Source organism: Tamandua tetradactyla, chromosome 3 (genome assembly GCF_023851605.1).
Source record: "Tamandua tetradactyla isolate mTamTet1 chromosome 3, mTamTet1.pri, whole genome shotgun sequence".
Taxonomy (NCBI): Eukaryota; Metazoa; Chordata; class Mammalia; order Pilosa; family Myrmecophagidae; genus Tamandua; species Tamandua tetradactyla.
The window spans coordinates 169,806,631-169,821,202 of NC_135329.1; the positions used below are offsets into that span (position 1 = coordinate 169,806,631).

Below are 14,572 nucleotides of genomic sequence, written 5' to 3' on the forward strand. Positions count from 1 at the left end.
AATAATCAATGCAATGTCACAATATCTTGAAAACAGTGTCAGTGTTGTGTGCGTGTGTGTGTGTGCATACATGAACCTGATGGTATTAGGGGTGGGAATTAAAAGCCAGTAAGGGAATATTTGAGCCTAATTAGATTTTAAATACCTTTCCAATATTTCTCTAAATTCACTCAAATGTGGAAAAGGTAAGCATAGTAACAACAAATACAGAAGTGCCATGAGAGTAAATACCTAACAAGATGACTTGTATATGGTTCACATCTAATATATATCTGTTAGATGAATGAATGAATGGATAACTAACTCAGGATATCTCTTTCGGGGAGGGTGGGAATCTAACTACAGAAATTATAAACAAAAGTTACAGAATAAAAAATTCACCTGTAAAATAAAGTGTCAATTCAGGATAAATTATTTCATGTTTTAGATATTTTGAATGGGCGCAGATGTCAAGCTTACTGCAGGGTACTTTAAATCTCTTGGCTGCCCCAGGCCTTCTCCCCGCCCTTCTCCTCAATATTCTTTGCCTATAGTAGGTCTTCTTCCATAACCTTAAAACACAAAACAATGCAAAACAAAAATGTTTTCTCATAACCTCTTCCTTCCCAGGGATGACTTCTTCACTAAATGATAAGTTTTTTGTTTGTTGGTTTGTTTTTGTGCATGGTCTAGGAACCGAACCCAGGTCTAACACATGGAAAGTGAGCATTCTGCCACTGAACCACCTGTGTATCCTTAAATTAGTTTTACAAACAAAATGAAAGCACATACATTTCAAGTGCAAGTTTGAGTTATAAATGGCCTCCTTTTTGTTGGATTCAAGGTGGCATCAGGCACTGTTGCATATGCAAACACAGCCAGTGTGGTAAAGCGGCTCTTCTGTTTATCAGAGCCAAGGCTCAGGCCAGGGAAGTTCACTTAAGGGTGAGCAGAGACAAGCGTCAGCGTTTCACTTTTTAATGTTAAAACTGAACAAAACTTGCTTGTTCCCAAGACTGAATTGTAACTCCTGAGGTAAATAAAGCTGTGCTAGCTATTCCATTTGCAAGAATTAGATTTGCTCTACAATCTGATTATGCCAGCCTTAGGTTTGTAAAATGAAATCTGTCAGTAACAAAAATTATGGACTCATTTAGGAAACTATCTTCCCAAAGGCAGGAAAGGAATTTGTGGCCTTTTATTTGTGTTTTTCTCTGTATCGCAAGTACCTATAAGATTTATCTGAGATCACAGAAATATATTAACTTCTACTTGGCAAATTTCCTATTGAAAGTTGATTAATTTGCTTTTGTTTATATTTCAGAAGGATGGAGCTGTGGCCAAAAGCTCTTCATTTCCTAAATGGACCCCAAACACTCTACACCTCGGTATTTATCCATTTGACACATTTCTTTTCTCAATAAGTCATTATAAATGGTTATTTTCTAAAGGAAAGTACAAGCCTATCCTATTTTTCCTACTGGTGAATTAAGAAACATCCTTTACATTTTGGCAAACTAGAGCATTAGAGGGGCCAGCATTGTGGCTTCCTACCACTGGTGGGATTTGTTTCCAGGGAAGCAGGGTGTAAAGGAGACAAAATACACTGCGAGCTAGAGCTCAATCAATTCCTGATTTTCCTCATGGATGTATAGATTACAGTCATGACTTACAGGTGGCAAAAAAGGAATCCCTATAGCACTAACCCAAATATTGGCCCCATTCAGCACCACTCTTTTCTTTGGTGAGCTAATATCATTCTACTCTGGAAAACCAATCTTTTAAAAGTGGAATAGCTACATGCTATTTAAAAATATATAGATTTCAAAATCATCAATTTACCACTAGACATTGGCGTACCCGGTAATAAACAGCAAGACTGAAAGGTCTGAAAATGCTGGATAATATAATGATGGCATACTAATAATTATTTGCATATTAAGGACTGTGGGTACAATTGTATAGAAAAAGGCAACTAATTAATTGTATCACTTAGACTGAGTTATGTTTGTAGAAAGAAATGATTTTCAAATCTTAGTGGATTAGAAAGTTTATGTCTTGTTCTTGTCAAGCCATCTGTGTACGTGGGCAACCAACTCTCCATATGTTGGTTCAGCATTCCAGCCTGCTTATGGTACTTACATATCCACATGTGAGTCTGCAATTTTGATGGCAGGGAGAGTGCCCTGGAGAGTGTTAGTGTGGCCATTGCACTTGTGCCCATGGCCCAGGGCCTCAACCTACCTCCCCCCAACCTTGAGTGTGCCCAGAAGGAAAGGAGAACCTAAAATACTGGTGAGTAGCATAAATGTCCACATATTTTTACATCTCTCCAAGGAAAGTGGGAAAACTCTCTAGAAGAGATTAGAATATATACTGAAAAAGTTCCAAGACAGGGCACTAAAGAACTGCACAGAGTAGCTAAGAGAAGTACAAAACTGTAAATTTAATCTCTGCTGGGTTAAAAACAAACAAAACCACCAAACCCAAACAACCTCACCTTGAATATCTAACTCCCCACCCTCCCTGAAATATACCTTAAAAAAAGAATGAATGTGAAAAGTAACATTTAATCTACTGAATAGTTCAATGTATTTTCAGGTTTAAATGCTGATGTTTCAAAACATAAAAGTGGGGAAAATATTTGCAGATCAATTGTGGCAGTCAGAAAATGGCTCATTAATCACTTTCAATTAAACTTAGTATAAAAACATAAACATAAGCTTCTTTGATTTTTCCCTGGGAAGATGAGTGGACCATTCAGTCGATAACAATGAATAACCTAAAAATAATATTCTACTTGCTTTTCAAAAGCTGACAAAATGAGACACAAGGATAGTATTTGAGGAGTCCAGAGACTAGGATATCAGCCTGAGGTTAATACCAATGATCAGTTTCACCAAAGTAGTAAGAATAAACATGATACTATAACACATAAAGGAAGTAGATTGTGAGGAACTGGTGCAACCATAAAATTAAAAAAGAGAAATCATAATATCAACAAAACTATAAAATATAATCTGGTCATTTTCTAATTTAGTTTGTCTTTAGTAAATCTACACAAAATATTTGAAAAATTGAGGAGGAAGTAGGGCCATTTCCCCAGGCTCTTTCACCAGCCCCATGATTACATAAGGAAATAAACCTTTGGCTGAACTGTGGACTGAGAAGGAACTGGAATTAATGAGCTGCTTCCAAAGCCCACATTTACCTTGTCTGGCCTCAAGCAACGAATGATGAGCATCCTTTGAAACTCATTTGCTTTATCTTCCCAGTCATCAGGAAAAGTCTCATGATGTGGCTCCTAAAATTACAGTGGATATATGTCAATGTTATTCTGGAGATTATTTCGAAAAAGAACAGACTATTTCTAAAGAGAGTAGAACATTTTGACTTATAAACCAATATTTAGGGAAAGCATTTTATGGCTAAACAAAAATCATGGATGCTTATGCAACTTTTATTAAACTGGGGCAAAGTTATGAAATAAGCAATAAAAGAAAATTTAAAACACCTTGAAGGAATAAAAACTAGGGCATGAACTAAGTGTGTTAACATCAGGGTGAAGATTAATAGACAAAATGATTCCCCATGGAAAAAGTAAATCTATTTTTCCAAACAAAGGCATTTAAAAAAAAATCATACCAAGGACTTTCATCATCAACTTATAAAAATGAATAGTTATAGAAACTAGGAAGGGCATCGTACTGAAATCTGTCAAGTGTTATTTGTTTTGAATAATTTTTTTTTTTAAGAAAGGGAAGGTTCTTCTTAGTAAAGAAAAAGCCAGCAGAGAGAAAGCTATTAAAAATATACATGAAGAGAGGGTAGCATCAAGAACCCAGCAGAAAAATTTCCCAAAATCTTGGGAAATAAAAGAGGGATATTTGTACCTCTGAAACTTCAGGGAAGGCTGTGTGGTACATCAGATCTGACAGCACCAGGCTTCAGCACAGAGAATAAAATTTCTGTTTTAAATCAGAATGAGATAACCACAAAAGTATATTTATCTTGATGAGATGTATTTTTATCACTAACAAGGACAGATCCAGAAGGGACCCAGCCCAAAGTATTTGAATTCATGTGGAGATACAATCTCAGTGTCATGTATAAAAACATTTTGAAACAGGTAGCCAAATAAAAAATGTTGCTCACATCTCCACATCTCTCTCTTCTCCTTTCACTTCCCCAAACAGGGCTCTTGTGCACTAAACCCAAGGAAGGAGAAGGCCAAAAAGCAAAGGATGGCGAACGATGGTGTATACATATGATCAAACATTGTGCTGCTACAAAAAGGAAAGAAGTCGTGAGGCATGCAACGATGTGAATGCACCTGTGGGACATTTGATGAGGCAAAATAAGCCAGAAATGAAAGAACAATTATATCATGGTCTCCTTTAGAAAATGCTTATGAGAAAACAGGGGCCTAGACTGTAAGCTCTTACAGCAGTCACGTTTAGTCCAGAGTGGTAATTATTATTTCTGGATTTTGAGAGGATGTTTTCTATATCAATAACCTCGTATTTAGAGATAAGAATGAAGCTGAGCAGGTCAGGATTAAGGTAATTCAGAACACAGGGGTAAGGAAGACATTGTCTATATTTTAGAACCACACCTACTCGTTGAGAGAAAGAAAGAAAGGAAAAAAAAAGTTCAAATGGAACTGCTGATTTTGAAGGCAGCAAAAAGAGAAAGCAAGCTTTTATTTTAACACTTAATCAACTGATTAGAGCTTATTTAAATCTTGTTTTTATTTAAAGACAAGGATAAATTCATTTAGCACTATTTTCTTCATTGAAAAATTTCAAAATAAACAAAAAGTTTAAAATCCTACCAAACTGTCATATACTTTTTTCCATCCATCCTTCAGGTGCAAGAACTCCTTACGAATAGTTCTGAAGGCAGGCAAATCATTTAATCGGCATATTTCATCCCAAGATTTTTGAGGAAGCCATGTACAGGGGTTGGCATGAGGATTATCCAGGCCAATGCCACCAGTTAACAGAAATCTCCACTCAGCTTTATTAATCTTTGGAAATCAAGGCAGCAAGAAAAGCCAGAAATGAGCGCATCATGTAGATAGTAAATTTACAGTCATTTTTAAAGAACTGGGCATGGAATTTTGAGTTTGAGGTGTGATCCCTATGAAATTCTATTGCTCTGACATAGTTCTGTATTCATTCAAAAGAAACCAATCTATTATAACCAGTTTTAAAAATAGATCCATGTTAAATAGATATATTTTAAAATAATTTTCTTCCTGAATTACTATTCTAAATATGAAACTCTGAATTTATTCTATTTGAATATGTGTTTTTCAAAATAACTGCTTAGAGACCTACTGGCTCTAGGAAGCCATCAATCTGCCATGCTTTTAATTATTTCCCAAAAAACCTAATGAGTTATTGCTATGAAAATTTCACAGGAAATGCAAGAATAAAGCCTTTACTCCTTCCGAAGTCAACTAGTACATCACTACATGAAATTAATATATCCTAGGCACATATTGTACAAAATAGTGAATTCGGATAACATTTCTTTTCTTTTCTTAAAGTGATTTCTATATTTTAACTGAATAGATTTTAAAAGATAGAAAAAATTCACAAGTGTTATTAAGCTCAACTATCTTGCAAAAATTCTTAGAAAGTATTTCCATTTATACTGATACTTTTGTAAATATGTCAAGAAAATTTAGTATTTACTAAATATGCATATGCATATTTATATGAGATTTTAACAGAAACTAATTTATTTTAAACTAATACATAAAAGCATAAGTAATGCAACATAATTAACTGTACTTTAACTTCTGTAAAATTCAGTCTAGTTGTGATGTCTTAACTACAAAAATAATAACTTGACTAATTTATAACATATATTTACTATATATATATCTATTTATAACACATATATACCTGCCCATGTAAATTAATGAACCAACATTAATTTTATGGCTTTTTTCTACAACTAAAACAGTACTGACCGCATTCTCATGTAGCAGCAAATTTACAGTTAGACAAAAGGAGAAGAGAAGCTTATCCTTTTCAAAAAGTGATCGGCAGACATTAACGTAGAGGGAATAAGTAAAGTGGTCCTTGAGAATTTGGAGCCTAAGAGTCAAGAGAAATAAAAGTAAATAAATACAAATTCATAACCCTTTTAAAAATGCTCTTAAGAAAACCTATTACGAACCATTTAGATGTATGTACTTCTAATAAACTTCCTGGTCAATTACCCCCAAAACAATCAGGGAATCTTCATTAACTAAGTACACCAATTTTGAGAGCTACACAAAATAGAAACACTTGAGTAGAATTGCATTTCATGGTTGACTGATTTTTTAAAAAAAACCTTAATCTTCCTTTTGGAAAAAAAGTCAGTGCATGTTATATTAATCTGATGCATTAATAAAAGCTTGTGGACTGTTTTTAACTATACAGCTTTTTTGGGGGGAAAATTTGGCTTCTTTATTCCATAAATACTTAATGATTTATTTATTATTACTTAAGTAAATAGACTAAAATTAATAGCTCCTTTATTAAATTAATGCTAAGCTGCACTGTGCCACACTGTTTAAAAATCAATGAAAGAAGAGAAATCACAAAACTAACTACATTTTTAATTGCTACATAGACAAAACATGGAAATACAAAATAACCATATTTCCCATTAACAACTTTCTGTTAATGGGAAAGTGTGTGATCTGTATTCATACTAATTCTTAACGTGAACAAACCACTTTAGACAATTTCACTTAATTATCTAATAAGGGAATATATATCATTGAAATCAAACTTTAAATTATATTTTTATTATATAGGTTATAATAGTTATTTCAATTGAAATAAAAAATTGGCTGAAAACATTTTTAGAGGGCTAATAATTGATGCAAAGTAATGACCCAAACTTTCTAAGCAGGTCAATTTATCTGACAGAGAACCCAGCAGTTTGATCATAGTTAAGCAAAACTATATCGGTGTTTTTCAATGTGTCAAAAAAAAAAAAAATCTACCAATACAACCAGATCTCAACTATTTTCAGACTGATATTCTAGGTTGTCAATCATCCTAGCTCTATTTTTTTTTTTTTTGCTTACCTAAGTATTTTATCCCCATTAACATTTCCATTGAGGGAATTACAACCAATTGATGTATTTCTAGTTGGGAACTCTAAAAAGGCTCTTGGTAGAAAGAGCCTTGAAATTAGTTGCTGAAAAACAATTGTGTTCTTTGAAGAATTAAAATCATCATACTACTCTTAAACCTAATGTTATGCTAAGAGGCATTCTTTTCATTCGTGGCATTTAATCTGTTTCACCATTAACAGTACAAATAATTCAAGGTGACTCAAATTTGGTCTTTCTAGAATAAAATTTTCTATACCTTAAAAATATACCTACTCGTAAAGATAGGAAGTTTGAAAGGAAAATTATAAGGGTCAATCATATTAGAAATTCAAGTTCAAACTCATTAGTGATAAAAGTATAGATTAAAAGATGATATTTTAATAATCTATTGGCACAAAAAAGAAGAAAATTATTATTCTTAACAAGGGTGAGTGATACAGTGATATGAGATCATTCATGCTCCTCGAATGAAGGGGAATAAAAATTCCAAGAGAAATTTATACCAGGAATCTGAAAGAGCTGATAACCTTCTGTCCTCATTCTGAGATTCTAGTATAAGGAAATAACAATGTGAACATTTATATTTATTGCAACATTATTTATAATAGAAGCTAGAGACTACTTACAAGGCTCATATTAAAAAATTATGATACGTCCATTTTATAGTATATAATCATACTAACAATCGTGTTTTAGAAGGGTATTTATAACATGGGAAAATGATCTTAAAATAAGTGGAAGGAAAAGGAACAATTTTCTGTGTGTTTGTTTGTATATTTACATGTACATATGGATAGAAAGATAGATAATAGATTAGACAGATAGATAGGTAAATAGACATGAAAGAGAGAGAGAGAGAGAAATATTTCAGTTTGGTCCCTGTAACAAAGATCCAGCGTGATTAGATTTTTGTTTATGTACTTTTCACTATTTGTTTATTCTGCTCCAATAAATTCTCATGCAAAGTTTTATAAATAACAGATGATACATAATATTATGGCTAATTCACACTGTATACCATAACAGACATGATATGTGCTTGTTGTCATACTTAAACTATTATGTATAAAAACTATCAGGAAACAGAACTGAAATACACTTATTTCTCTGAATAAAAAGAAATAGATTTATTTTCAGACTAATACTCAAGTTCTAAAACAGTTTGGTTTGCTTGGTTTAACAGTCACATGCTTTCTATGCCTTTGGTCTAACTATACTCCAATAGCTGGCTGAAGTCCACCATCTCTCTGATGTTTACCAATGACGAGCAAAGAAATGATTCCTATAAGGATTCATTTCCTCTTTAATTTCTGATTTGGGAGCTATCTTATTTAAATGAAAACTCTTCTTTTATTGAAATAGATTAAACAAGACTGGCTAAAAGATCCTCTCTCACTATAACCTCTTTGGAACACTATTTGTCAGTAGTGATCCAAATGGAATATATACATACCCTATGGCTATCAATTTCACTCTTGGATAGGAATCCACTTGAAATTTGTACATATCTGCACCAAAAGCCAAGTACAGGAATGTTCAAAGTCGCACAATTCATATGGCCCCCAAACCAGAAACTATGTAAATGTCCTCAACAGTAGAACGGATACTTTGTGGTATAATCACAGCAACGGGACACTATTTAACAATGAGAGTGAATCAGTGACTGTACTATACCCAACAATATGGATGAATTTCACAAACCCAATGTTTAGTGCAAGAAGACAGACCAAAAAGAGCACCTCAAGTGTACTTCCATTTATGTGAAGTGTTAAAACAGGCAAAACTAATTTATGTTGGAATTCCGGACAGTGTTTACCTTGAAGTAAAGAGGATGGTTGGTTATTAGAAGGGGGCACAAAGATGGGGGCTTTTGAGTGGTTGCTTAGGTTCTTATATCTTGATCTGGGTGCTAGTTACATGGGGGTGCTTACTGGGTAAAAATTCATTGAAAAAAGCCATCTGATTTCTGGATATTTCTGAATATTAATTCTTAAAAGTTTAAAAATAAAATTTCTCTACTCTTTTTAAGGTCACTTTGATCTCTTTAATCAGTAACAGCGATTTTCATTGTTTCTAAATTAAAGGATTGGAATTTTAAAAAGTCACATTTTATTTTATAACAATATATATAAATGTTTTATTTTATATGTTTGTCATTTCATCCAAATAACCATCCATTATTTGGCTAATGTTTATCATCCAAATCTCACATCTGGTAAAATAATTTGATTCTCTTTGACTTATAAGGGGCTCTACACTTCAATTATGAAGAAATAGATGCTATGTGTATGAATGATTCTTCTCTAATATAAAGAGGAATAAAGGACTAGTCCTTATTTTAAATGCAGAAAATTGTTCTGATTTTTAAATCTTATAGGAAAAATATGTCCTTAAGTGGCAAAGCAAAGAGATTTTCTTCTCAAGACTCTAGCAAATATTTTGATTTTCAGCTAATTAAAATAACATTCTGGCGGTGACAGTTTTAATCAAGGTAGAAATTAAGAACTGCAGTGAGAAGCAGAGAATCATTTGCTGCATGGCCACAATATAATTAGCAGTGTGTTAAGTGCTGGGAATATTAAAAAAATAATAATAATAATCCTTGTCCTCAGGGAACTCAGAATCTAGTGTGAAAACAGACAGGCATTAACTAGTTTATAATGCAAATGCTGGGAACTTTTCCAGAAAGGTCACTTAAAACTTGTTTTCTTTATTTTAGTAATTCTTGCTAAACTTAAAAATCTGAGAAACTGGAAGAAATTGAAAAAAATAATCTAAACATTTTGAAATATCAAACCTAGAAAAGAACTTTAAACTTTAGCATATGCATTTTCTTTATAGAGACACACCTTCCCTCCCTTCTTCTCTTTCTCATGGGCACACTTGTTAAATACTGTTTTCTAAGTCAAAAATGTCACTGTTACATTTTTATTAGTTTCATATTATAAACTTATAAAATTATGAATGTCACAAAGAATTTGCTCAATCTATGAATATTAAACATTTAGTATTACTATTTATATTTAGTATTAGTATTTATAATTTCATGATAAATGAAAGGAACTCAACTCAGATTTCAGTGAGATTAGTATTTCGGATTTCTAAAAAATATTTAATTATGAGTGATAAGTATTAAATTGAGTTTCTTTTGAGGCTATGCACAGCCAATAAATTGAAGCATATAGTTTAAAATTCATCAAAAAGATTATAAAGGGCAAAGGCTGCATTTAATTATTTTCTTTGTTTAAAAAGTAACCTTACACTAGACTCTAGTAAAATAAACACGCTTTAGTACCAAGCTAAGAAAATCACCTCATTGATAAATCAAATGAAATTTTATATTCTCATAGACTTATGGTTAAGTATGGTTTTAATTCCATTACTTACTGTAATAGCGCTAAGTAAAATAAGACATTTTATGTAAATAAGAATAAAAATGTAGCATTGAGAACCAAAATCACATCAAGGTTTTTTTTTTTTTTCTGGTTACTTGACAAATTTGATGTGTTTATCAAAATGTAAATTTTTAACATATGGATTATAAGCTTGTAGAGGGTGAAGTACTATCTTTTGGAGGATTAACAACTCTTTCCATATCTCTTAGCATTAGTACATTTTATGATTGATAAACTGATATCAGTATTTCCTCCTCTAGAGTTATTTAATCACCCCGCATCTCTGTAAACAATTTCCAGGCAGACTAAATTTGCACATATCTGCTCAATTTCCAACTCTCAAATTTATTTCTGCTATGATAATTAATCAAGTTCATCTTAACTAAATGCCTGGGATGCTTGCGCCGTTCTGAAACAGCGCCGAAGCCAGCACCGACTCTGCTGCTCCCGCGGGTAATGAGCACTAGGTGTTTCCTGTACATACCTTTTTGATAAATTTTCTGATTTCTCTGAGTTTTCGATAGACAGGATGAAGAGGTTAATGAACCAGGTCAGGGAGTACTGGTACATGGGCTCGATGTTGGCTAAATCGGCAATGGAGAAGAAGAGGACGGTGGAGTGCACGGCCGTGGGGCGGTAGCCCATGCGCGTGGCATCAATCTTTTTCTCTGTCTCTTCGGCTACTTCCTGCTTTTGAGAAATCTCATCAGCCAAAGCCTTGGAGGAAGATAATATCTTAATAGCAGTTTCATCTTCTAATATATTGCCTTCTGAAGATGAAAGAACTTCCAAAATCTTGTCTTCTATTTCTTTTAACTGCCTAAAATAAAACACAATTTCCTCAGAAGAAAGAAAGAAAAAAGGAATCATTTAAAAGCACTTCACGTACCTGCTCTTTTATAAGAAATAAAGGCTTGTAATCTAAAGAAATGCATCACTTTGTGACAAATATCCATAAGGTGATGTGGTATAATTACTTTCTTATCTGGCAAAATGTCATAAAGATGAGCCTTTCTGCTCCAGCTCTCTCTCTAATGATCACTTATGTGGTAACTAGGGAGAAATATGGCAGGGCAATCTACTTCGCCATCAAGCATCTCAGCCCAGAGTGAACAGAAAGTATCACTCCATTTATTTTCTGAAATTTTACACAACTTACAGGGCTTTGCTCTTTGTACCATGATAAAGACTTCATGAGCAGAAAGTGGGATGCGACATATTCATTCCTACCGTGCCGAGGCAAAAACAGGTAACCTAGGTTACAAAATGAATATTCAAACTTTTCTGCTAAAACTTTTTGAAAACGCATTGCCTTGCCTTGTGGCAGAGCTTCTATTTCTTCTGGTGCCAAAGAACTTGTCTGTACAAATATACTCTGTAATGCAGTTTCCTAAATCAACACAGAAGCACTGCACAGTGCCTTACTTTTTCCTCTTAAAATTTCCCATTTACTGTACCTATTAAATCTAACAAAACAGATCCCTAAAATGTGCTTTAATTCATGCTAATTAATCTTGAACCAGGAATAATTCATGTTTTGCAACATTGAAAACCTTTTGTTTTCAGCTCCTTGTAATATCAAGGCTTGCTTTTCCTCCTCGAGGTCAGGTCTTTCACGTGCCACCACAATTCCCAGAAGCTGATCTTGCATTCCTTCGGAAGTTATCATGAAGTTTAATAACGTTACCTACAAATAAAAGAATTTGGGAAAGTGGCATTGTTATTTCCATTGAAAAGTCTGTGCTTATATGCTCCAGTTCTAACTTAAAATTTGGCTCTTTTTAGTATAATAGTATGTGTGAAAAGTACAATTTAATTGTGGGGACTCTGATTAAAGACATAAGCAAGTACCGTTATTGGATTAAGAGGCCATTAACATCTCTCCTGATCTGAAATGCAATAAAATGTTTTGTTTGGTGATTAATTCATTCTCATTTCAAACTAGTCATATTTCCAGTAAGGCTTTAACGCCCAAATCAGTAAGAATCAAGTTGGAAGGTATCCTTCATATTGACTGGATTAGCTGATTTACATTTTGAAGATCCTGGTGGTACTAGAAGGAAATCTTACAAGATGAGATAAGAAGAAAAAAAGAACATGGTAATTTACTTGTCATGAGTAAAGTATTTTTTACAATATGATAATCAGCCACTATTGCAAACTGAGGGATTTACATTTCCATCATGTCCATCAAGATACTTCCACTAACACCTGCTTCATCCAGGTCCCTAACAGCTCTTGCAGGCAGATTGCACTCTGTCATCTACATTCTAAAAGTTCCCCTCCTGGTTCTTTGCCATAAATACGTAAGCATGCTCAGGTCTCTCCTATTAAACAGCAAATAACGAATAAATCACTCCCTTGCTCCCACAATTCTTTCCAGCTATGGAACTCTTTTTGCACTATCACAACTGTATTTATTGAAAGCGTTGTTTATATATGCTCTTTGTCTCCACCACCTTTCATTTTTCAGCCCTCTACACTCTGTCCTCAGCTCTGCCTCCCTACACACACCAATACACTCACAGAGAAACCGCAGAAACTTTCTTACCCCGGTCACCAATGAACCCGTAAACCAATAAACATTTTCTTGACCTAGGCTGAATTTCAAACATTTTTTCCTCAAGCGCTGCCCTCTGTTTACTTTGCCTGCTACCATGCTGCTAATGCTTCCTAATCTGGCTCACAGACAGCCTGGCCTCATTACAGTCTGCAATTATGTCTGATTGTCACCTCCCACTATTCATTTGCCTCTCACTGTAGCTAAACTGAACTCACCGTGGAAACCCATACATACCTGGTGATGAAATCCCTGCATGCACTTCAGATGTCTGTTCTGCCTGGGGTGCCCTTCCCCTTGTTATCCACCAGGTCAACTCCTATTAATCTGTCAACATGCAGATCAAGTACTCCTTCCTCTTAGACATATTTCTAGTTCTTTCTAGGCAATGTGTCCTCCCCACTGCCCTCACCTCCTCCTCCAGGCTATGTCCTGTATTTCCTCAAAGGAGTCCTAACTCCACAGCACCTATTATCCCATGTACCATCATGGGTTTGCTTGTGTGTCTCCTAAAACGTAAATAACTAGCACAGGGGTCATTTCTTCTTTGACTATCATGGCTATGGCCTGGCACGAAGGATGCTCCCTAGGAACTTAACAAATCAGAATACATTCCCTGTTCCTGGAATTGCTTCTTGCTACTTCTGTTCCCTAAACACTTAGGCATTTATTGATGATTCCCCAAGGCATCTCAAGAACATTTACTATGAATCGGGTTCTGTGCTATCAAGATGAAGACACATTCCGGTCCCTACCCTTAGGGAGTTTGAATACAGTTGAGGAAACAGAAGTGAAAACAACATCCTGTGGGGTAAGGACTTGGTAAACCAAAAAAGGCTGGAGAAGCGCAGACCAGGCCCACCTCGGCCAGCCCGGAGATCAAACCCGGCTTCCCCAGGCAAAGGAAACCTGAATGGAAATGTATAGGATGATTAGCACTGAGTCAAGGGAAAGGCGGTAGCAACATGCTAGGCCAGACGTTCTCACTCCTGATGGCACACTACAAGAACCTAGTGACTTTAAAAACAGTGCTATCTCCGTTCCAGCCCCAGAGAGTTTGATCTAATTGGTCTGGATTGTGGCCTGGGTACTAGAATTTTTAAAAGTTCCCGATATGATGTTACAAACATTTTTTTTTTTTAATCAGAGAAGTTGTGAGTTTACAAAACAATCCTACAAAAATACAGGATTCCCACACAACACCCACCAATAGCTTGCGCTGGTGTGGAACTTTTGTCACTATTAATGGACAGCACTTTTTAAGAAAATAAATCATATTATTTCTTTAACAGTAGTTACCTGTTACAATTGCTGAAAGATTATTAAAATAATTCTATTAGCAATTATTTACATAGGTATTTTGTTTCCCCTTATACCACCCTATTATTGCCACTTTATATCAGCATCATACATCTGCAATAATTCATGAAAGAACAGTCTTATAGTTGTACCATCAACGACAGTCCATTGTCCACAATTGGACTCACTGGGTTGTATAGTCCTATCTTTTAT

The 14,572-nt window shown here is 34.5% G+C and overlaps 1 protein-coding gene and 1 long non-coding RNA gene across 2 annotated transcripts in view; one reads left to right on the top strand and one right to left on the bottom strand.

Annotated features, from left to right (window-relative positions):
- LOC143677903 (uncharacterized) overlaps window positions 1-4,685 on the top strand; it is a 40,400-nt gene extending 35,715 nt beyond the window's left edge. Inside the window, exons 2-3 of the long non-coding RNA XR_013172974.1 lie at window positions 1,304-1,367; window positions 4,176-4,685. This is a non-coding gene — a long non-coding RNA (uncharacterized LOC143677903). The remainder of the gene's footprint in view (window positions 1-1,303; window positions 1,368-4,175) is intronic.
- Window positions 1-14,572, bottom strand: part of DNAH7 (dynein axonemal heavy chain 7) — a 339,933-nt gene that overhangs the window by 77,333 nt on the left and 248,028 nt on the right. Inside the window, exons 50-54 of the mRNA XM_077154513.1 lie at window positions 12,054-12,187; window positions 10,985-11,320; window positions 5,963-6,089; window positions 4,814-5,008; window positions 3,191-3,283 (exon numbers count right to left, since the gene is read on the bottom strand). Coding sequence (XP_077010628.1) covers window positions 3,191-3,283; window positions 4,814-5,008; window positions 5,963-6,089; window positions 10,985-11,320; window positions 12,054-12,187 — 885 coding nt within the window. The remainder of the gene's footprint in view (window positions 1-3,190; window positions 3,284-4,813; window positions 5,009-5,962; window positions 6,090-10,984; window positions 11,321-12,053; window positions 12,188-14,572) is intronic.